At 39.1% G+C, this 25,734-nt stretch overlaps 1 protein-coding gene across 4 annotated transcripts in view; it reads right to left on the reverse strand.

The window, feature by feature from the left end:
• The window catches only part of aopep (aminopeptidase O (putative)), a 99,627-nt gene that overhangs the window by 30,769 nt on the left and 43,124 nt on the right, over nt 1–25,734 (reverse strand). For all 4 annotated transcript variants that reach the window (XM_032578655.1, XM_032578658.1, XM_032578657.1 and 1 more), the window contains exons 12-14: nt 23,176–23,236; nt 15,942–16,004; nt 14,824–14,910 (exon numbers count right to left, since the gene is read on the reverse strand). In XM_032578655.1, coding sequence (XP_032434546.1) covers nt 14,824–14,910; nt 15,942–16,004; nt 23,176–23,236 — 211 coding nt within the window. The remainder of the gene's footprint in view (nt 1–14,823; nt 14,911–15,941; nt 16,005–23,175; nt 23,237–25,734) is intronic.

Genomic DNA, 25,734 nt, shown 5'->3' on the forward strand with positions numbered 1-25,734 from the left:
GGGAACTGCCCCCGATGTCCATGCAATATTGCAGAGTCGCGTCAGCCAACACAACCCTACAACATCCAGAGACTTAAGGAACTCCGGGCGGATCTCATCCACCCCCGGAGCCTTGCCACCGAGGAGCTTCTTAACCACCTTGGCGACCTCGTCCCCAGAGATTGGAGAGCCCAACCCAGAGTCCCCAGGCTCAGCTTCTTCAATGGAAGGCATGTTGGTGGGATTGAGGAGGTCTTCGAAGTACTCTGCTCACCGGCCCACAACGTCCCGAGCAGAGGTCAGCAGCACACCATCCCCACTATAAACAGTGTTGGTGCCGTACTGCTTCCCCCCCCTGAGACGCCGGATGGTGGACCAGAATCGCCTCGAAGCCGTATGGAAGTCTTTCTCCATGGCCTCTCCAAACTCCTCCCACGCCTGAGTTTTTGCCTCAGCAACCACCCGAGCCGCATGCCGCTTCACCTGTCGGTACTCATCAGCTGCTTCCGGAGTCCCACAGGCCAAAAAGGCCCAGTAGGACTCCTTCTTCAGCCTGACGGCATCCCTCACCGAAGGTGTCCACCAACGGGTTCGAGGGTTGCCGCCGCGACAGGCACCGACAACCTTGCGGCCACAGCTCCGATCGGCCGCCTCGACAATGGAGGCAGGGAACACGGTCCACTCAGACTCCATGTCCCCCACCTCCCCCGGGACGTGTTCGAAGTTTTGCCAGAGATGGGAGTTAAAGCTCCGTCTCGCAGGGGATTCCGCCAGACGTTCCCAGCAGACCCTCACAACACGTTTGGGCCTGCCGGGCCTGACCGGCTTCCTCCCCCACCACCGGAGCCAACTCACCACCAGGTAGTGGTCAGTGGACAGCTCCGCACCTCTCTTCACCCGAGTGTCCAAGACATACGGCCGCAGATCCGATGAAACAATGACAAAGTCGATCATCGAACTGCGGTCTAGGGTGTCCTGGTGCCAAGTGCACATATGGACACCCTTATGCTTGAACATGGTGTTCGTTATGGACAATCCATGACGAGCACAGAAGTCCAACAACAGAACACCGCTCGAGTTCAGATCGGGGGGGCCGTTCCTCCCAACCACACCCCTCCAGGTCTCACTGTCATTGCCCATGTGAGCGTTGAAGTCCCCCAGCAGAACAAGGGAGTCCCCAGGAGGAGCACTCTCCAGTACCCCCTCTAAGGACTCCAAAAAGGGTGGGTAATCTGAACTGTCGTTCGGCCCGTAAGCACAAACTACAGTCAGGACCCGTCCCCCCACCCGTAGGCGGAGGGAGGCTACCCTCTCGTTCACCGGAGTAAACCCCAACGTACAGGCGCCAAGATGGGGAGCAACAAGTATGCCCACTCCTGCCCGACGCTTCTCACCTTGGGCAACTCCAGAGTGGAAGTATGTCCAGCCCCTCTCAAGGAGGCTGGTTCCAGAACCAGAGCCATGCGTCGAGGTGAGGCCGACTATTTCTAGCCGGAACCTCTCGACCTCACACACTAGCTCCGGCTCCTTCCCCACCAGAGAGGTGACATTCCACGTCCCAAGAGCCAGCTTCTGCAACCGAGGATCGGACCGCCAGGGTCCCCTCCCTCTGCCGCCACCCATCACACAATGCACCCGACCCCTTTGGCCCCTCTCACGGGTGGTGGGCCCATGGGAGGGGGGACCCATGTTTCCTCTTCGGGCTGAGCCCGGTAGGGCTCCATGGGTAAAAGCCCGGCCACCAGGCGCTCGCCATCGTGCCCCCCCTCCAGGCCTGGCTCCAGAGTGGGGCCCCGGTGACCCGCGTCCGGGCGAGGGAACGCCAAGTCCAATGTTTTTTCTCCTCATTGGGGTCTTCGTCCATCTGAACGTTTATTATGGCCAAACTTAAAGAGCTGGTTAAATAATAATCACCAACAAGCATTAATCATTCATGTAGCGGCTGTTTTTCCCTTTTTTAATGTAATTATAAATCATATCACCACAGCCTTTACAGAATTAAGTATAGCTTCAAGAGGAACAGACTTTATATGCAGGTTGATGTTTTGATTTAAGCCAACAGTTATGTATATGTTCATAATACAATGATTTAATAATGAATTTCCTCAATTTTATTTCTCAGGTAATAATAAATTAAATTTCCTCGTTCTTACTTGTCATTCATAAAGATTTTCTGCTTTCATTGTTCAATGTGAGAGAAAATAGAAACGAGTTGAGTTTCTGGCTGCTATTAAGATAAGATTTAATAATAAGTGCATATCAATTTGATTTATGAAACCTTTTTCATAGTTCTGACATTTATGAAATTGAATTTAGTAAAGAAAAGCATCCTAGCCTCTATTTCTGTAAAAGATAAATTGGAATTTAAAGTATGTAAATTGCTATCTGATTGTAGTATTAATCTATGATTTTTTGCACAATGACATATTTTTATGAAGATGCTCTTCATAAAATCTGTTTTAGACTGACTGTTTTTGCTTGCCCTCCCTGCTCTCAACCCCCAAATTTTTATTTTACAGACAAACAAACCTAAATTATGGATGCAAATACTTTCAATAACTCAAAGTTTTTTTACTTTTTTAGAAATTCTGTAGTATTGGAAAACAAAAATTAATTTACAGGTTTGGTTTGGGTTGAACAGACATGAACCAGAAGATTTTGATGCCAAGACATTCCGTTATAAACCAGCAAAAGTATTGTAAAGTCTGTTCTCCCCGCTACAAGGAACCAGTGTACGGACTTTAGAACTGGGGTGATGTGCTGCATCTTTGTGGTTCTAGTGAGAATACGACGAGCAGCATTCTGAATCAGCTGCAACTGTCTGTCTTGTTCAGGCAGACCTGTAAAAACGCTGTTGCAGTCATCAATGCGATTAAAGATAAACACATGGATGAGTTTTTCAAGAAGAATGTTTTTTGGGACATTTGCTTTACATTAGTCAACTCAGTTCTAACTGGTTGAGTAGCACATATGGCTGCCTTTACTTTGTGTGCAAGCCTGTGTGTGTTGTTGATGAGGCTAAATGTGTTATGTCTGTCTGAGGGTGCTGTAGGCTCCCCGGTTATTACCAGCAAAGACAGATGTTAAAGCACTCAATACGCAGCATTCTCAGACGTGCGCAGACACAACATTACATACAGTACCTATAAAAGCGACTGGGTGACGCCTAAATCAGGCTTTATGGGAAAAGTATTGATTCATTTCACACCACTAAAAAGCCAGTTCCCTTTTACAGCTCAGCCCAATATTGCCATGACTCTCCACTTTATGTGTCTAAAGAGTCACCAGCTTCAACACTGTGACCTACACACAGCTCTGTATTTTTATTACGCCGCATTACACCAAATGTCTAAATTTGTGTTTGAATGGTTTCCAGAAAGAATTATGTGCAGTTGTGTGAGTTTACTAGCTACTAGTTTTTGTATGTGTTGTCGACAACATATTTAGAAAGCTGTTCTCTTCCTCTCCATCCCCGATATGTTTTCCATGTGTGCTGGTAAGGCAAACACAGCTGCACTTTAATGACACTCAAATGCTTTTGGGATTCCGAATGCACATGCATGAGTGCATATGTATGTGTGTATGTGTATGTTTGTTCTTTTTGACCACTTCAGTAAAATGCCTGTTTGAGCGTTTCCCTCAAGATGTGTTCACGCTGCAGAACCTTCAGTTAACTGTAGTTCAAAGGACCACTTTATGCGATGAGAGTAGAGATGTTTCTATCTTGAACGATCTATGATGCAGATGTACAGCAAGTGCTCAGAAAAACATAATTGCTTAGCACAGTGTTTGAACTACACCAGACAAATGCATAGACTAGTTAAGGGCCAAAGCACTGCACATCAAACCAATACAAAACACCTTTAAGATAATAAGCAAAAATTTATCTATACAGTAGTTGCAGGGGATTAGAGACCACAACAGAGCAGGAACAGCTATAATCCTTGAATACTTTAGAGCCACTCTAAGAAAACTTAGACCTGCCTAGCTTAACAGTTTCCACACCAAATATACTTTAACATGCATTAATATAAACAGTGGAAACTGCCTTAACACTACCACTGAAACTAATGCCTACATTCTTCCATATCGTTGCTCTTGAGGTCACAGCCAATCAGGACCAAGGAAAATAAATGGCACTCCTGGATTGGTTGTTTTGCAAATGTCAGTCACTATATCTAGGTATTTCAGCAACCCAAGCTGCATTTTCTCTTGGATATGCATCCTATTGGATATTTTAGATATGCTCTACAAAAATATCACAGAAACCGCTTTTTTATCATTCTGGATTTACACTGCATGTGTCTCCGCTGAGCACTTTGCCAGTGAAGCAGAATAGTTCTCTCGAATCGAACCCTGATGTAGAGAATGGACATTTGTGCATCAGAAACTGCCAGCAGACGCCCAAGCCAAAGTCAATAGTTTAAGTGAGTTTGTTGAAGAGCAGGTAACTGAACTAAGATACATTTTGTGGGGTTGGTTTTAAGCTCCCATTTATGTTTAAAGTTTATAGGTACACTTAAGTTTATAACATAAGTCATTAGGACTGTGAGGATTTAAACAGACATGCATGGATGTACTCTACATGAAGGGGTGTTTTTCAGTCACAAAAACTTGAGCAGCAATTCTTAGTTGGTATATCTGCCATGATCAAGCTTGTCAGCAATGTAAACCTTTGATGAAAACGTCCATACACAACCTCTTCTTACTACACCTCATCATTTACCCACATAGCAGTGAGAGGACAGGATGTTCTTGTAAGAGATGAGACAGGCAATGAGCTTTAAATGACCTTGAACACAGAACAGCTGATGAGTGATGAATGAGAAACACACTCTTCAGATTTCTTCCTCTAACTTTCTTACCATATCTACAACACCTTATTTACATGGCACAAGTAGACCTGTCTCCTCTCTACCTTTGAAAGTAAATGTACATCTTCTCATACAACATTTGAGCAATACAGTTACATGCAGTTTTAGTGTTCATTCCTCCAATTGGTTTCTCAATCTGTTTCAGAAAGAAACCCTATCGTCAGCTACCTACCAGGCATCTTGTGACTTGTACTTTCAAGTCATGCAGAAATATCTTTTGAGATCACGGCATAAAATAAAAATGTTATATAGGGGAAGCTTTAGGCAGGTTTCATACCATTTTTCAGCATGTGCTGAGAAGCATCGTTTGCATTTTAACTGCCGTGACGATAGATAAGGGACTCCACATCAGTTGACTGTCACGTGCCTGCAAGTTTCAGCAACACTGGAAACCTACAGAGTTTTGAAAGTTTTGCCTAGTTTTCATAAATTAAATGTTTTTATAAGGACTGTTCCAGTCAAAGGACACACCAAGAAACTGAATCGTTTGGTAATTTTTGGGTAGGCACAACCAAATATAAAATGTTTTAAATGATTAACTTGGATGTGTAGAGCAAGGAACATCTCAGATTTGGCCTTTTACCCACAAAATGTGTTTTTATTGAGCCGGACGTCTAAAACCAAGCCATAATAACCTCCTAAAAACTTATATTTAATATTACATTTTAATGAACGTTTTTATAGTACAAAGTATTTTGTTTACAAATATTTTGCATAAATTCCCATCTATACATGTACTGCTATACTAATACTACATATACTACTTCTTTTAACATATAAGGATTGTGTGAAAGAGAATTAGCATCTTAGTTGCTTAACTTTGTAAATTGTTAATTAGATCTGTTGTTGATTTACAAATTTAATTCCTGATACCTCATATTGTTGATTTTCTTATGCTTCTTCTGTTTTTAAATTGAATTATCTATGGATCTGAAAGGCAGACCATGTTTTTGGGGAGAGGCAGAAAGCTTTTTCACTTTTAAAATAGGTGACAAACGTAGTTAGTTGGATTATGAGTTAGAAAAGTTAGATTATGAGACTGATTTATTTACACACATAACATAGTATATCAAACATGCCTGTGTAAAATAAAACCAATCTTATACATATTACATGCCATGACCCTGAATATATTTAGAAATCAGCATTTGAGCTAATATTTTCTTCATAGATATCAAAATTATATAAATAACTGATTATATGAAAGTGTTTGCTTTACCAAACACAAAGACTTCACCGTGTAGAAACCCTGTGGAGGTTGTATCAGGTGCTACACACACTACACATTGCTGGTGAGAAGCTGGCATGAAACACAGATGGACACACAGCTGTTCATATGATCTGCATGGCTGTATTTAAGGGACATCTTTAGATATTTATTTATTCAATCACACAGCTGACCTGCGTGGTTTTATTTGCAGCTAAAACTGGATCAACAGCTTTTTGATTTGAAGTGTCCTTTGAATCAAACAGCTGTTGTTTGCTGCACTGATCCTTTGATTCCCACAGATTGCATCCCGGTCAGCACTTTCCACAAAAGATACAGCAAAAATTGATGAAGCCACCAGAATGCTTTCATTGATCTGTTGTCTGTCTCTGGTTCTGTTGACTTTTTAGATGTCCAGGGCTTAGCCTTTTGTTTTTTTTTTTGTTTTTTTTGCTTTTGATTGTCTTTTGGTCCTTTACTTTTCAATATTTTCTAGCAATCTGGTCTATGTATAAAACCACCAGAATGTTTTCTCATCCTGCAACTGAAAAAGAAGCTTGACAACCTGATGAGAAGTAAGTATCAAGCACACAATCACATCCCTTCTGAGCAACGCAAAATCTTAAGCATGAAACTGAGTAGAGCAGGTTGTTTTTCTCTTCCCTGTGGTCACTTTTTACTTTCCACCTGTTTAATCTGGCAATGTCTGTTCTGAATGGCAGCCAAGCAAACAGCTGCACAATACAAACTTCTATTTTTTTTTTTTTTTACTTTTTCACTGGATAGAAAACCACAAACCATCCCAAAACATATCAAGGTTTGATGGAAAACTTAATTAACTTGGCACATAAAAGTGAATCTAATACTGAAATAAATGCACCTCTGTTTATCCTGACAATCTTTGCTGCAATTTACACAGTAGAACATGTGTAATACCTTCTCTGAGCAAAAATCTAATGTATTCCATGTGAAGACGGGTGCGTTGGTAGTAGCAACAGTGATCTACATTAGCCCTTAGCTGATCCCCTAGACGGCCTACTGATGGAGAAACACACACACGCAGACATTCTTCTTCCAACCATTTCCCATCCTGATGTAGAGTCTGGCCGGAAACAGCCATTTCCCTGAATGTTCCCATCTCTCCTCCGGCATACTCCCTCATCCCTGATTCATTGCCAATAAATCACACTAAGAGGCAGACACAGAAAGAGTGAGACAGACTTTGTGATAAAAGGCATAAGAGATTAGGAAAAGTGGAGAAGGAAGAGAGGAAGACAAAATGAAACAGTTGACAGTGCACTGGAGAAATAAGAGACGGAAGGGGGAAACCAGATGTGTGAGTGTCAACACTTCACAAACTGAGAGGATGCCAAATATGGCTGAGTCTTGAATGGAACAACAAAACAAAAGCAGATGGTGTGTTAGAAAAGAAATAACTGATATTTATGGTATGGATTGTGTTTTCAAGTGGTACTGATAAAAAAAAATAAAAAAATACAGGTAGACTGGGAAACACGAGGACAAAACTGTTAGATTACCAAATGTTTCTTCCCTTCCTTTAAAAGAAACACAGAATGCTGGCATTACATTGCTTGTCTATTTCACCTTTAAAACTTTGATTTTCACTTTTCAAAGTAGGAATGGACAAAAACAGTGACAAATATTGGGAGATTTTTAGTTTCATCGGCCAGTCGGATACTAAAATATTTATCCTGCTCCATATTTTTCTAATTTTGCCCCTCCCATTTTACAACATAATCAGAGTGCATGGGACACACCATGCCTAAGTATTACTTAGATATGAGGTAACTTATTGTTAAGTTACCTCATATTGATACAATAAGTACCAGTAAGGTAGGTTTCTTCAGGCTGAGTGAAAAAATATTAGCTATTTTTAGTTTGAGGAAGCACAGAAGTGTGAGAAGCAATTAAAACGAAAACAGCTTCTTTTTTTTTAATCGGATGCCTAGTTCTAATTATCTCTGCTTCAAATTGAAAGATTAACAGCAAGTAAAACAGACTGAAATAATTCTCTACATTGGCCTCCTCCTCTTTTTAAATCTTCTACTTATAGCTTCATAATGTGCACCACCTGCAAACCCCACCCAAATCAACAACCTTTTGATCAGGGCCTTTTTGCTCTTCCACACAGGGACTCCTGTTACAATGGCCGCATCCCCCCGTCCGACCATCAGCATCACAGCTCATTACAGCACAAGAGATTTCAGTCAGCACTCAAACATAGCTAATTTCTTTGTGGGTTTACATTGTCTACAAAAATAGAAGCTGACAGCATTGTCCCTGCGGCACACCAGCACTGCAAGGTCCATTTAGTAGCTGCTTTGCAGCTTTTGATCCAAGTAGCTTGCCTCCCAAAATATAAATGAATGATGCCACGATGACTGGGCAAACACAAAAACTCCAAAACAGTCTTTTTAATGGAGCTTGAAGGAAAACAATACCTTTTCCCAATTTATTTGTTTAAACACTATACTTTCTGATCGCAAAACACATGGAATATTAACTATGGGTGATCTATTTTTTCACAATATTTTAAGGTATACCACCCCTAATTGTCACAGTTGTAGATGTTTTCAGTTTTTAAATTATTGTTCTGACTACACATACTGGCAACTTTATTTAAAGAGAGGCTAAGAGGAGTAGACCTCTGTCTCATGTCATATATAGGAAAAAAATATTCTATTGATATTCAAGTCGTTTACAGACTAAACAACTGAAAGTTTCAATTAAAAATTGTCTGTTACATTTATTCTAGAGGAATTGTAAAGTGTGCAGCTAAATGTGGCACCAGAAATTGTTCTTAGTGTCAAACTGTTTCCTTGCAGAATAAATGTAATCAAATGTAATTAAAGATTCTGGACTAGAAGATAAATTCATTAATAATATAAGTATATTTGGACACTGCTGTAACTAATCTGTACAGAAACTGATCCTATCGATTAGGATGATGCAGATTCCCATCCTCCTGAGCAGACTACTTGACACTGAACTGGGAGCTGACTCATTCCCTACATATTCTGTTGCATCTACAGTGCACAGAAGGATTCTTGTAACTGGATTGTTACTTAATCTGTCTATGCAGAAACTTAGTGCATAAAAATGCATGTGTGTTGAGTGTATCTTAAAATTTTATGTTCCTCATATGATGTTTCTATATTTTCCAGCTAATTAGAAGTAGTCTCCTGGAAATGAGCACTGTAATAATTAAAGGTGTGAAGTTAAAAATAGTGTGCCACAGAGTAATTTAAAATGGAATGATAAGAATTCAGGATTACACCATTTCCTGGAGTTTGTTTATCCAAGGTAAGAGCTGTGCAAACACTGTCTACATGCAAAGCCTTATATTTGCACCAAATGCAGTGTAAATCAGAACAATACAGGCTGAAAATATGCAGATCATACCTTTCAGTAACATCAAAGACTTAATGCACAGTCGGATTACTACAGATGGTCATGTTATGTGCCTAAAACTTAAGTATAGGAATTTTTGTTGCATCTGCTAGCCATTGAGCACATTCTACAGACCAGTTGTTCCATGAAAGCCTGAGATTATTGAACACACTTTCCCAGAAAGTTACACTAAGATTTCATAGGGGGTTCGAGCCTTTGATGATGCCTATACTCTCCAGGTTAACATGGAATTTAATAAATGTAAAAACCGGGTCAATTACAATTCCTAATGTAAGAAAGGTATGTCATTAGTGTACCTGAGATCCCTTGCTACACTAAAAATTTCCCCACAGGGTTTCCTGTCCTGATCAGCAGGGGCAGATGGACCCTCTCATTAAAGTGACCGCAGTAGAAAATGAGAGCAAAATGAGGCCCATTACCATGCAGGCGTGACTAATATCCTTTTGCAGACCTCTCCACACACTCTGCTCACATGCACACGCATCTCCCGTGCACACACAAGTTGCATTTGTACGCAAAAAAAAGAAAGGCCAGATGTGCACGTTATGATGCTCGTTAATCAATAAGGGTAACTGAAACTGAAACAAGGGGAAGTTGGTAATAAACTTTGACTCTACAATATTGACCAGATCTGGGGCTCTGTGGGGGGTGTCTGGAACCCACTATGGAGTGCATATACAGATCTCTGTGAGAGTGCACATGTGTGCATGTTCCTAATGGTCCCTGATGTCATTAATGAGAAATACAAAAACTGACTCGGTCCACACATCCACCTTATGAGACCATTTCACCATCATTACCAACCCTTTCTAACTATTTTTACACATCTGATAAGTCTTATGGCTTAGATTTATGCATTCTTTTTGTTTTTCTGTCATAGAAAGTACTGCTGTCTCAGATTTTCTGTTTTTGTGTGTCTACCCTGGTTGGAGTTATGGCCAGACCTATTGCTGCCAATTTTAATACGCTTTCCTGGATGCAGCTTTTCCTGCTGCTACCTTGTCACTTTTTTTTCTTTCCCATAAAAGGTTCCAGTGCTTTTGTATTTAGCTGTGTTTGATTCACGGATGGAGTCGTTTATAGAGCTTTGGCTGCCATTACTTTCACCTTCCACTTTTTTCCCAGTAGGAAGCACTCCTGACCCAGTGCTACTGTGTTTTTCAGTGTCTTCTTCCCGTCTTCCTCTCAGCCCTTAGCTAATAATGGAAGATGGTTGTTCTGAGGGGTCATGGTTGTACTGGAAGTTTCTTCCTGTTAAAACAGTGTGGTTCCTGTCCTCTGGTGCCATGTGCGATCTACGTTCTTTGCTCAGGAAGGTAGATCGCTACAAAATGCGATCATCTGAGCTTCCTAAGATAGACAACTTTCATCAATTGGCAAAATGTAATACCTGAATTTGGCTGTATTGTCCTATAACGTGGATTGAACTCGGCTGTACGAATTGAATTGAAAAGAATTGGATAGATTCAAATTGCATCTGGAGCAAATTGGATCGAATATAATTGGATAAGAATTTGTCCTGTTTGTCTTGTAAAGTGCTTTGAGATGACATTTGTTGGCACATGATGTTGTATATATACACTGAATTGAATTGAAAAGAAAAGTAAATCATTTTTGTCATGTGATTCTCACTAGCACATTCATGACCATTCAATATTTTGCAATAATGAATCCACCAGGGTCCTTGCTTAAAATTCATTATTTATCCACAAAAATCATCCTAATCCTAACCCTAACCCTTTCAATCTCATCAAGTATTTTTCCTTTTTCCAAGATTTCCATCTACAACCTTTGTTTGCATCGTGTTTGTCTAATTTTTTCTTCATTCCAAATTTCTGACAAAAGACTCCTTCCCTTCATCTCTGTCATACCCTAACTTCTTCTCCCACATCACATTCTACCGTCTTGCCTCTTTCGTTTTGAGCGTCCTCAATTGCCTTTTGCGATCACTTCTGCTGATTGATTTATAACCTTGCAACAGGCTGGTAGACGGAGGGAGGAGAAAGAGAGAGGAGGATCAAGAGAGAGGGAGCTTAGCAGGAACAGGGCTGTCGGGGTGTTTGAAGTACATGAAGGAGTAATATAAAATACACCTGGTCCATCCATGGGGCACTCACTGTTCCTAGAAACAAAAGAAAGGGAGGGGGACACAAGGGAGGAGAGTGGAGAGGGTCGGTCCGCAGGGGAGGGAGTGGGGTCTCTCCGTTTTTCCTTTCAGACTAGCTTTTATGGTGTTACTTCAAACGCTGACCTCCCACCCACCCCCCTGCTCCCTCGCTCCATTCGTCCGTCCATTTGCGCCTCCCTCCTTTTTCTCACTATTGTGTATGGCCAAGTGGACAGTAATTGGCTATTCTTTCATGAGGCTGATTTCAGCAGCCCCCCACACCCCAACAGGAAGGGGCCCTTTAGCTGCCTCTCAGAAGTAAGTGTATGGGTGTGTGTGTGTGTTGTAAAATATGCCAGACATTTAGGTATCAGGTGGTTTTAAGGAGACGGGGGGCGGCTGTGCTGGCATTTCATTCACAGCAAACTCAGGAATTTAAGGTAATCGCATCATGTTCAGACACGGGATTTTATGAGATACCAAATGGGTTTAAGAATCAGCTTAGACGTGTTTAAATGATCTTTTTTAATATTTCTTCAATTACAGATGCTTTAAGCTTGAGAACATTGTGTTCAAGAAAAAAAAAGAAGTCTAAAAAGGCAGCTGTCTTGGCAAGATTTTATTTCATGACACCAAGGAGTGCTTGCCTAACTTATTCATGAGATAAAATGTGTTGTAAAAAAAAAAGATGAGTGGTTTTGAAAAGGTTTTCAACAGTTTACAACATCTGAGCGTATTGTGAGTGATATATAAAAGCCGCTCTACTCTCGCTAATGACTTCTGGCCCTCGGTGGCTTATAGATCAGTGTGTGTTCATTAATGATGCAGGCGTGCGCAAGTGTGTGTGTGTCAATTAGTGGGTGGAGGGGATTAGCTGTCTCCAGAGATTCCTAATTAACACAACACATGCAGGCAAAACTGTGCTTTTTTTCCAGTTTTTACCTTTTTATGTGGTTATTAAAACTTTAAACTGACAGGAAGAATGCAGAAACATGTAAGCTTAGAGAAAATAAAGACTACCTATAAAGTGTTAGCGTTTGTTTTTTTTTTTTTTCTCCGAAGAGTTTTTTTACGGCGCTAGTGGCTCGTATTTTTTCTACAGTAGGCTGACAGGAAGGAGGGTGAGGAAGACATGAGGCAAGGGTCGTCGGGACCGGGAGTCGAACCCGCGACGTCCGCGTCGAGGACTAAGGCCTCCAAACGTGGGGCGTGCTAACCCCCTGCGCCACCACAGCACGCCCCGTGTTAGCGTTTTTTTTAGCAAATTTCTCTAACATTAGTATAACTAGTAGTAGACAGATGTAATTTCTCTGCCAGTTTGAAGAAAAGTGAAGAAAATCTCAGAGAAACTGGATGACAAACATGTATAATGTGTTTATTTTGCATACAAGCCCAAACATTTTTTATTTTGAAAAATGAGCTTTCATCTTTAAGCTCTCGTCTTTTGCTTAATGATTTCCAAAGCTACATAAGCCATCACATTCAGTCCTCCAGCAGTGATTCTGCACCCTTAAACAGAGAAATGTGAGTTAACCTAAGACATACCAGTTTTGCTAAAAAAAAAAGTGTTTATTTGTGGAGGTCAGAGTTAAAGTGGTGTGCTTAGTTTGTGGAAAACATGGTCAGATTTTCCTCTTAACATTTGCAGCCTCAGTTTTAATTTACAGACTAAACATGAAATAAAACATGAGACTTTGGTCATTTTAAACAACTGTTTTAGTTAAACATAATTATATAGCTCAACTAAATACCCATTTGAGAAATCAAATGGGTAACATTTGATTGGTCAAATGGTGGTCAGTTGCAAGGTCTTCTGTCTCTGGAAGAAATTTTTAAAATAGATCGCATAATCAGTTATTTATGAAATAAATGTTTGTGTCCAACCATTAGCATGGCCTTCAACAAAAGTCATGATTGGTCACATGATCCTTGCGGGAAACTAACAGCAACAACCCTGGTTTATACTGGTGTGGCTGGCTTTGCCATCTGCATCAATCCACCTAATCTGCTGCTACTCATCAGCTCCCTTAAAGACTGGACTTAACGTATGGCTGTCATATTTGCAAAACGCTGTCAAAGATAGTGCTTTCCAGGGCTTCTCCAGGTCTTTTTCTTGATTGAAGAATTATTCCAGTAGTCCCATATTGTATCAATCGAGTGGCTCAATAGAGCCAGCAGCCTCAAATATTGCCATTACCCCTAGAAACCAGGCCATCGCTTGTCTAAGAAATCAGTAATAAGCAGTCACTTGTCTACAGGTTGAACTTCATGTTCCTTTTCTATTAAGGATAAAATTGCCCTGTCTTTCAATGGACAAAACCACTGAAGGAACAACTCCTAATTGTATGTCAGTTTCCAATACATTTTACAACTGCATCATAAAAAAATGTGGGTTTATTTTCCAAGATGAAGCCACACAAGCATCTTGTGGTGCTATTTTTAATTTTCTTCGTTATCATTACTTCCAGACAGAAGAAATATGTTGGTCACATTAAAATAGTTTGCATAATATAAATCTGGAAGGAGTTTGAACAATTTTGAGCTTAGCTGTACTTCTATATATAAACTAGTCTATTTATGAAATGTTTTGAGATTACTTTTTTAAAAAAAAAATTGTGATACATTAAAAAAACTAAATTGAATTGCTGTTGAAATATTGGGTTCGGTCCATAAGCCGGTAGTCTTCCACTGATCTGAAAATGTATTAACTTTTCTGCAAACTCATGGTGATATAACAATTTTTCTACAGTAAGTAAGGGGACAGACAATAACTTCACAGAATTACACCTTAAAAACTTCAAATATTCCTTCAAGTTCTGAATGTAAGGGCTCAATGGTGGCTACCACCCAGGAAATACAGACACCACATCCACTTTGACCATGACCACACACGCACACACGCACAATATGTGATGTATACAAGCTCTTAAAAGGTTAAACACACACCAGCGGAGGACAGGACATAAACGCAGACTGTAAAAGTACAGGGCTGTCTGTCCTTTCAGACACAACACATCAACAGAGTTGGGGATAACCATGTTGTCCGACAAACAAAATTACTCTGAAGTTCAAAAAGAAAGAAAAAAAATCACAGCAATGTTTAAAGAGAAACCCACAACAGTTTGGGAAGAGAAAGGTTCTCTAAGGATAAAAAGGGGACACATTGAAGAGGAAGAAGTAGAGCGAGTAAGGAGATAACAGACTTAATACTGCAGAGTGCCTACCTCTTTGTAGTTCACCTTGGGTTCTGTTCTCTTCCGCTTTCTGCCCTTCGCCTGGTGAGTCCGACTGGAGAGAATCCATTTTACAACCTGCAGAGAGACGATGGTGGGGGTGAGGAGGTGAAGGCGGGAAAAAGATACGACGAACAGACAGCGTAGCCCAGGGGGAAACAGTGTGATGGTGGAGGATAAAAAAATGACAAAGATTAAATTAAGGTGAGAGTGAAACATCAGAAAGAGAAAAGTGGTCATTGTTCAATGGAAAAAAAAAAGCTCTCAGACACTGACTTCAGATAAAACGCTCACAGGACGACAGAGCAGTCAGAAAGCTCACCAGAGCGCAAAGTGAACAAAAATTCACACAGCGAAAACAGTCCTGCACTCATTTGCAACTTTTCTGCACTCAACTAACATAAACAACCAGCGAAGACAAAATAAATAAAACGGAGCACAGCAGCTTTCAAATTTGAACAACACGTGTTTCCAAAAAAGGAATACATGAATATGGTTGAGTGACATAGAACAAAGAAATGCCTATGAACATTTAGACCTAAATATGATAGATCTTCTTTAAATAAAGTCACTAAAGCCATTTTGGCGCTTTAATGTTAAAGTGCACATTTTATCCTTCTTAGGAAAAAGATAAATGCCAGGATGTGACAATGTAAGCAAAGCAATTAAGAACAACATGGGAGCATTATAGGAAATCTGATAGGCAGCACAGTACAACACGCAACAGATGCACAGCGCTGTGTGCGTGAGCGCGCTGCACTCCTCTCGGAGGCAGACAGAGGGAGAGACTGAAGCGGGGAGTGAATGTGGGAAAGAGAGGTAAACAAAGTGCGAAAGAGGTAGAGATAAGAGATTATATCAAAATAATGTGAAATAAAGCGTGGAACAATTTTTAAAAAGCCCACAAATTAATAAAGGAAGCCCTGAGGAGGCAAAGAAGGGGGAATTAACTTGGTAAAAGAGAAGACTGATGAAAATCAGATGATAATCATATCAAGCATGTGCAATATTTCCACTGAGCGCTTTTCTTGAAGACTGTCTGCCACTCCCTGAAGATGAGAAGAAGAGAGAGAGAGAAAAGGAGAGAAGCGGAGGAGTTGTGCGCCTACCTCTGCTTTGACTTCTTCCACCAGCCTCGCCTGTGACCACACGGCGCTCCTTTCATGCAGCCACTGAACGACAGAGGAGAAGGGGAAAGCAGTGAGCCGGGGGGGCAAGTGATCGGGACGGAGAGGAATGCTTTGCAGAGGCAGAGAGAGAGACCGAGCGAAGCAGGAAGGGGAGGGAGGAGAGGTGGGAGGAAAGGGAGAGAAGGTGGGTGCGCTATCACTTGTTCCTCTGACGGAAACTCGCTACTTGACTCCGGAGGGAGAGACAGAAGGAAAGTGAAGGAGAGGAGAGAAAAACTGGGAGAAAGGTGGAACGGACAATTCACTTCATTCCTCGTTTCTGTTTTTTTTTTCATCCATTCATTCATTTGTGATTACACACACAAACATAACGCTGGTCATGCAAACACCTACGTACAGAGAGGAGCCCTGACCAGAGCTTCTACTGTCTCCTCTTAAGGTTGCAGTACAGTGAATTATACAGCTGTATTTCAGTATGTTTCAATGTAAGGCTGATTTCATGGTGGCTTTCCAGTCATTTACATTCTCGGGTATGGTGTTTCCCATCTTCCCTTTGATAATACTCCATACGTTTTCTATGGATTTAGATCTGGAGGGTGATGCCATGGTCAGCAGGTATTGGCATTTCTGGTAATGTGAGCAGGTGCCAAGTTCTGCTGGGAAACTAAGTCAGAGTCCCCATAAAGTTTGTCGGGAAATAGTATGGAGTGATCTCAACTTTGTTTTAAGTGCGACTTTGGACTTAACAAGCAGAAAACCAGCACCAGCAGATGATTTCCCAAATCATTCCTAACTGTGGAAACTTCACACTGGACCTTAAGCAACTTGGATTTTGTGTCTCTTCATTCTTGTCCCAAAGTCTGAACCCTGGATTTCCAAATAAAATACAAAATTCACTTTTATCTGAAAAGTTGATAATGGGCAAAAGTCCTGTCCTGTCCTATTATCTCCATAGCGCAGTTGAAATGCTTCTGATGTCGTTTCTGAATCAAGAGATGTAACACACACATCTGTGTGTTGTGACACTTTAAATCCTGAATCCAGTTACAGTCCATGTCCTGTGAAGCTATGCCAAACTCTTGACTAGCCTCTGTTCGACTATCTTCTCAAGGCTGTGTTTGTGCACCTTTTGCTACTCCATATTTTCTTCTTCTCAACTTCACATTAATGAGCTCAGATGCAGCAATATGAACAGCCACTTTGTTTAATGACCTTTCTGTGTTTTAGTCTTTATTTAGGTCGTCAATGACCTTTGCCTGGGCAACTGTCAGGCCAACATTCGTCCCCATAATCTTGAAGGCCATAGCACAACAGTTTTGTTTTAAAGATGTTTTTTTTAAGTAACTTGGTTTTTGGTTATCATTAGCTGTAAGCCACAATCATCAAATAAACTGAACTAAATGGCTGAATTTTGTTGTTCAGTGTGTAATGAATATGTATAATATCTCAGTTTTACTTTTTGAAAAAAATTCTATTTTTGATTATAATTTATTTAGATTCACCTGTAATAATGGGTGCTTGCAATGATGTTGTTGAGAAAATAAGGGGGCAAAAAGTAGTGCCTGGTATCAAGGTACCTTTAAACGCTCTGATAAACAAACTGGAAGCAGCATCCTCTGCCCATTATACACACTTCACAGATGTTCCCATACACATGCCTGTGCACACCTTTAGCTATCATAGTTACCATAGCCACAGACAAACACACACAAAGTACAGTAGTATAACTGCATGCCTGAGTACTTCATGACTTTTTAAAAAAAAAAAAACAAAGGTACTCCAGCAGCATCAGATGTACTGAGGCAGAGAGAGGTGTTGGAGTGGGCAGTATAGAATGTAGTGAGTGTTGAGGCAGTAAATTGGCATTGTGTAACAGGATACCACACATAGCTCTTTTGCTGTTTGGATCTCAACAACTATTCTCTGGACAAAAAGCCCTTTGTCTACATCTAACACCATGGTCCTGTTTCTGTGCAGTGTTTCTCTTTTGGATCAATATTAGATGACATATAAAGGTCTCATCTCACATTCCTTCAGCAAACAAGGAGGCGATAAATCAAGTCAACTGTTGGATTCAAAACTGTAATTTGTGGCATATAAGTTTCTAAATTAGAGTGTATATAGAGAACAAATAGTGGCACCGTGCTGATGTCCCTCATTTTAGGACAAAATGGATGACATCAAGTGTTTAATGCATCCAAACTGGTAAGATTTTGCACCTTAGCAACATAGTGGAGTGACCTGCTAGGTAGATCAAATCTACATAGAACCAATACCACTAACAAGGCACTGATAGAGTTTTACTAGTGTCCTGATGTCTATGGTTATGGGAATAATGCATAACTTAAAAATGAACATTTAAAGGTGCATCAAAAATTAACTGGTGACCCAAATTAGATGAATATGAGATTGACCTACCCTGACCTCTGGTCAGTAAGCATGAAAGGCAAATCTTGGATCTTTTTCCAATTAATGAACATGCCATGGCTAAACCATACAACACTCTTCAGTGTGGAAGACACAAAGTTAGCCACCTTATTGATCAATGTGCTGTTTAATAATGAAGTCAGAGGAAGCATAAAAAAGTATAAGAAGCTACTTAAAAGGAAACTATTGAAATCAAAACCTAAGCTGTTTCGTCAGGCTGCTACTTTTAAGCAAAACATGTAGACTAAACATATTGTAGACAAGTTGATCTGTTTGATCATTTTCAGCTTTCATCCTCTAACTTAAAAGGCTGGATTTGGAAATTTGGCAATCTTTGGAAAATTCAAAGGTAAATTAGAGGTCAAGAGACTGCTCTTTAGTGTACAGCTGCTCATCTCTAACACTAAATGTCAATGCAGTAAAAGTTTTAGTCTGTTTTAATATAGAAAAAGGCTGTGTTGCAGCAACTTCTCTCTCACACATTGACTGCCCTTGCCTCTGTTTCTAATATAATTAATTAATGATCACCAATAGCCTGGATTGTTGGATGTTTTTTTTTAATAAAGTTAATTATGGATTGCAAAGAGAAACTGGAATCAACGAAAAATTAATTAAAAATTATGTCATCAGCACTTTATAAAGCTTTGTAAAGATCAAGAATCCTCCACAAACTGATCAGTGCATCTCTAGCAAAGACAAAGGGTAACTGTAAAGAGAATTCAGAGTATTCACTTTTTAGATATGGTCATTGTGACTTAAACAACAAAAAAAGTTGGGAAGAGATAAAAATAAGAAGGCAGGATGTTTTCTCCTTTGAACAGAAGAAGTGACATATATTTCTGTTGTAAGTCTGAACAGCTCACTGAACCTTAAGGGCTCAAAAACAAGTGACAGGTCTGGGTTGTCTCCGAGGTTTTGAGTTGGCAGACACCCAAATATAGACTATCAGCACAGAAAAAAATACTTTTTATAATAGGATCCCCGTAGCATATGAGTTGAGCTGATTGAGTTTGTGTATTATTCAATAAATAGACTCAATGAAGAGTTGAACAATAAGTATAATTATAATCCACAGTGCAAATGTCAATGTTCATAATAATACAATCACAAAGGGTTGAATGCATGTAGTATCAGGTATGCTATTACTACTCTGCTTCACAGTAAATTTCTGGTTTGTCTGTTGTGTTCATGGGACAGAAACATCTGAGTGAGGAAAATGTGAATTGATCTAAGCTGATGTTTTTCTAATGTTGTGTAGCTCTAACCTTTTAAATGTTATTGTTCTGGTTACAGATTTCTCACAAATGCACACTTCATAGGCTCTCAAAAAATATCTGTTTATATTTAATGTAGGTTTGATGGACCTTCTGTGATGTTTCAGCTTCTGTATTTACAGGGTTCTGAAGCATTGTTCAGAAAAAAACGCAGGTTTTTGTTTTAAGAATTTTTTTTCATTTGAATTATTTTTTTGTTAACGTCTAATATCATTTTTAGCATTTGACTACAAAATATTAAACTGTTTGAGTAGTTTTAGATTGTATTTTCTGCAGGTCTCTCATGTAATTAAACAATCAGATTCTGATTTTTGGATAGTGGTAAAGTAGGGTGCTACTGCTTTTTTGGCATCTGGTCTGGCTTAGATCTTGTGTGTTTTAAAATATAGACACCTAAATCGGAATTTAGGTGTCTATATAAGTAATTTAGAGACCAAACAGGTTTGGCTTTGAGTGTTTTGATGTCAAAACATGCAAAAAAAATAAATAAATAAAAGGAGCTGAGTTAATATTTTTATATCCAACCTAACTCGTTATTTCAGATTTTCTATAAGGTCCACACTTTGATAAATCCTTGAGTATATGCTGCTGCATTTCTTTTTGAGTACAGAAATAAATCCAAAATGTATTTATTTATTTTTAGAAAGGTTTGCATTACTTCTGGAAGCTAAGACATGCCCTTGTCCTACGTAAAACTTGAATTATGAAAAGATATAGAAAGAGCTCTATAATATATATATATTTTTTTGTACCCCTCCAGGGGCGAGCTCTATAATATTTTGGGGCTGTCTCTTTATTGGGGCACTGTTTAATATAAACTAAGCAAGCCACAAGGCAAAAGAGCCACCTTCAATTTAGGCCTACTACCGGCCATGGACCAAAAGTGTTAAAATGATCCAATCAAAGGTCCAGACTTCTATCTAATTGAGAATCTGTTGCAAGTTTTGAAACTTAGTTCACAGATCCTCTTTATCCAATTTGACTGAGTATGAGCTTCTTTGCAAGGAAGAATGGGCAGAAATGTCCTTTTCCAGATGTGCACAGCTGGTAGAGACAAACCCCAAATAACCTTCCATAAATAAAATGTAATAATTGTTTTATTTAATAATTGTTTTTCTGGCTTTCATCTAAAAATATTTTACTTTACATTCACATCTATTCCTGTTTGTTATTGTTATAAGAACAAATTTGAAATAGTTCACAAGAGTATGAGCACTTTTGCAAGATAAACATGTAACAATAATCAAAACATATCAAGTAATAATTATTTAGCTTTAAAATTTGGAGAAAAATATATCAGAGTGAAAGTTTTGGCACATCAAGGGTGGCCTTTGTTCAGCCATCCCATCTGAGACTACTTCTATCCCTTTCCAAAGGGAGTGCTTACTCATCTAAACTAAAATATCTAAAATAGGCTCTCTCTCATTCCCCATCTCTTTTTCCAGGATTGGTGTGTGTCATTGTTTATTATTAGGCCAAACCATTTCCTGCCTCTTTTTTTCCAGACCAGATTGTGGAGCAACACATGGGAGTCTGTGGTGATAAAGAGCGAGACAACCCGGGAAAGATTTTTTAAAAATGTGTTTGTTTGTGTGTAGTGTACAGTACACACAAACACAAGTGCTCGCATTTGTAAGAGGTTTTAATCGATCTGGCTGATCTACTTAGCCAGTGACTGGCACATCAAAACAAAAATAAATAAATAAACAAGCGAGCCTGTGCAGAAGCACTCAACCCTTATCCAATCAGGTAGGAGAAAACAGAAGTCCCCTCCACAGTGTCCTTCCCACCCTCAGAGGCCCCTGAAAGGCTCTAGTTACATCAGCACGTAATCTAGAAGGTGAATGTTCCCAGACAGCCATGCAAAAAAAAAAAGAAAAAAAAAGGGACAAAACACAGACACACAAAATTTGCACGTACGCTGTGTGGTAATTAAGATCAGTTACCATAGAAATAGGAGAATTGAAGAAGCCGTTAAAGTGGATTGATCGTGTGGGTGTGTATTTGTAATGCAATAATCTATGACTGGGGGTATTTTTCCCAGCTAGAGCCAGTGGAGGAGAGGTATTGCTCAGATAAAATAACAATCTATAACTTACAATTACACAGACTTCTTCTTTTTAGCCTTTTTTTTGTCTCACTTATGTGTTCAGATGATCAAATACATTTTAAAATCTGATAAAGGAAACCTGAGTAAACTGAATGCTGTTCTTAAATAATTATTTGATCTATAAAGGGAAAGAAAGCTATCCAAACCACAACAACTTGACCCTTTATGAGAAGTAATCAGTCCCTAAACATAATTACTGATTGTCCAATAGATGGTAGCGAATCACTCAATAATTGATGGCTGAACACCCTCATTTAGGATTTATAAATAGAGGGAAATATTCCATCAATTACAGCAAGTTGAGGGTCCTGAAGCGATAAAGCAGTCCCTACTATAACCCTGCCACCAGATTTGACAGTAGGTATGCCATTCTTTTTCTGAAATACTGTGTTAGTTTTATACCGGATGTAATGGATCTCACACCTTTCAGAAAGTTCCTATTTTGAATCTACAGTTGAAAGAATATTTTCCAAAAGGTCTTGTGATTCATTAAAAGGTTGTATTTATAGGTTGGCAAATGTGAGATGTATTCTTATGGTCTCTTGTATCAGCAGTGTTCTCATCCAAAAAAATATGGTTACAGTTAATTCTGATTTACTGTAACCATAATCAGAAATTCTGGTTACAGTAACCAGAATTTCTGGTTACCAATCCAAACCAGCCTGGCTCTATGAGAAGAAATAATTCTTCTCATAGAGCCAGGCTGGTTTGGATAGTTACCCCCCTAAATAAATAAATAAAATTATGAGTTGAAAATGGCATTTTGTATTCAGTTATTTATGTCTAATCTGAAACATTTAGGAGTGACAGAAAAATAAAACAAAAGAAACAAAAGTACTTTGTCACAGTACTGCAAAGTACTGGAAATTGACCTAAAATTTAATTGACAAAGTGATCTAGATATTTATCTCTCTAGATAAATATCCAGATAAATATTTTTTCCATTTTGTGCCTCAGTTGCCAGGAAAAGCTTTTAGCAGGAAAGCAATCATCATCAAGCAGTTGTTCAATCCCTTCTGGCAAACAGTCACACCACATTTAAGCTGGAGTATTTATCTAGTTATTTACATCTTATAGGGGACATCATTTTGATTATGAGAGTTGTATTACACAGATGTTTAGAGATGTTCAAAAGATATCCTCAAGTGTTATGTCTTTCCTTATCTAGTTGTACAGCATGTTTGCATCAACAGTACTAAAGAAGTGAGGCCAAGCAAAAAAAAAAAAAGAAAAACCACTGATTTAAAATGAAGAACTATAATTTTTGGGAAACTGCCTTTAAAGTCCTGCCAGTTCTGCTATGGCACATAAAGGTTATACAGTAAATTCTCAAAGCAGAAACCTCATTTAGAAATTTACACTTTCATTCATTAAAAAGGCAGATTGCAAAGACTTCTCATACCTCTGGAATTCCCGGTCGATCAAGCCAGTCGGCGTAAATAGCACTGAGGGTGAGGCCCTTTCTGGAACACAATGGCACAAGTGTTAGTTTTATTCCTATTATTACAGTGATGATTGTTATTGCCCAAGAAACCCTTTTAAAAATCACGTCTCTGAGAAAATGCTGGAAGGGTTCTGGCAGGCTTGAGTTTGGGCCAACACCTTAAACAAAAAAAAAAAATCAGGGACACACCCGTCTTCCTATACAAGAGAGAGTAAACAGACATGTACAGACAATGAATTGGATTTAGACGTATGCATGTCATGCAGACAAACATTTGCATGAAAAAGTGTAGCTGTGTCTATGAGACAAAGTGTATGTTTAGTGCATGAAAACTGTCTCAGACAGAACTGCCAGAGTGACCGAAGAGACATGCAAAGACAAATGTGTGTGCAAACAAACATTCCACAAGCAGTCAGCAGTAGGTATGCAAACTCTAAAGCACACGCAGAGTAGAAGAGTAACCATACGGCATACCCTTCACCACACTATTAATCTTTCTGGCTGTGTTTAAAAAAATAAAACTCCACTCTTTCGCAAAAAAGCTTTTACTGTGTGCCCTGAGATTCAGTCCATTAAAGAGGCAATTTTTTAAATGAAATGTTCTCATTTCCATCTTTATTTTTACAGCTATGCTCCCCTAACAGAGGCTCAATTACTGGTTTATACATTTGCCAAATATATTCCAATAGGACCTTCCTCAAAATAGTTTTTTTTACTGTTCACAGAATTAGACATTAAATAGTGCTTCAATATTAATTTAAAGAGGTAGTTTTTGCAGACAGAGATAAAAACAATCTTCCTTTATCTTGTGTTAATTTTCAGCTTAGCTACTTGAAAATCCCATCTCCCAGATTCAAATTTAAACTACAGTAAGGTTCGTTAAATGTCAGTTATGCTGTGTGAATTTATGCAAAAAGTAATACTAGCAAGCAAACCAAACGCATGTCAGTGAGGGTTGTAAATATGTCTAAACAGGGACAAGGGGTCAACAGACAAATCAGTTAGTGTGGTTAAAAATAAAGGCACTTAGTAGGGACCAGGCTTTACTCTTTGCTCACTAACAAAGGCTGACTTTTATTTTGTATTTTTTAGTTATTTCATTAACAATGCAGACTAATGATGATAATGTTTGGTAATTTACATGATGAATATAACATTTTAGATTCTGAAAGCACAACAAAGTCAAATAAATTATATTCAAGATTTTCCTTGTTTTTTAAATTCAAAGAATAATTTTAAAACACATTCCTGATAAGTTTTTTCTCACGTTAACTTGAAGTGTCATTTTTGTGCCTTAGCAGTATGACATAAGATGTCCATTTTGGACAGGTACAGTACATTATCGTAGTGCAGATAAACTGTGAGGATTAAAACACAGACTGATGATATATAGAAACACGAGACTTTTCGTCTTTCTATACAAGATGTATAGATGTATACAAGATGTTTCCATTCACTGCAGCTACAATATGTTTTTACACATTTCCTAAACCACTAAGTTGCATCTTTAGCATTAAGAAAAAAAAGAGCACTGGCAAATGCTCATGAACGGCAATGCTGGCTAAAACTGGATCATAAATTAAAACGACTATCTAAAGGCTGCGGCAAATAACAGGTAGTAGGCTTGACAAAAAGCACTTTTATTTCCACTGATATGGTGTCAGACTGTTTGGCCTCCCTGCCACTGCCTCAAAGAAAACATTTCCCCTGGCTTCATCCTCCTTACCAGGGAAGTCAAAAGATAAGTCCTCCCCTTAAAAACTCACATTCCAGAAAGAGAATTTGTTATCACTACTTTCTTCTTGGGTAGCCGCTGTGTTAATCATTGATGCCAGAGTTTGGTGTTCTGTATGTAACATCATGACTCTAGCAATTTTCCTTGGAGTTACCAGCTGCTTTGTGGTAATTTTCCCCCTTATTGCCTCCTCTGACTAATATGGGCAATAAGTCTAAGCACAGCTGAGAAGGAAGATTTATTAAAAAATTATTATATATGGCTTTTAATGATCATTAGTAAATCCATATTCAGAGGTGTACAATGAGCATACAATGTTCCAATCTGCACAAACATTACAGGCTTTACTTAAAATGCCTTAGGTTTTGGCAAGACGAGTTGGTTCATAATAGAACTATTGAGACATAAGCTTTTGGTCTCATAGGAGCAATTAAAGCTCAAATTTAGTCATATTTCATGTACCTGAGAGGTAATTTTATTGCAGTTTCCAGATTATTATTTGGTAATTAACAGAGAATGAGTTTACATAGGATGGAGATCTCAGGAAAAAGCTATCTTTTGTATAGATTTGCATAATCCTATATTGATTATGTCTTGATTATTTTATCCAGTAATGCATGAGCATGCAAAAAGCAGCCACGACTCTCAACAACGGTACTTTGATCCTAAATCCTTCTTGTCTTTTTGTGTTGTTTACAGACAGAGGGATCACATCCAAATATTGACTGTGCCCAACTCTCTCTGTCTAATTCAATCAATTACTGGCTGGTCCAGCAGCAAGC

The sequence above is a fragment of the Xiphophorus hellerii genome, chromosome 12 (assembly GCF_003331165.1).
Source record: "Xiphophorus hellerii strain 12219 chromosome 12, Xiphophorus_hellerii-4.1, whole genome shotgun sequence".
Lineage (NCBI taxonomy): Eukaryota > Metazoa > Chordata > Actinopteri > Cyprinodontiformes > Poeciliidae > Xiphophorus > Xiphophorus hellerii.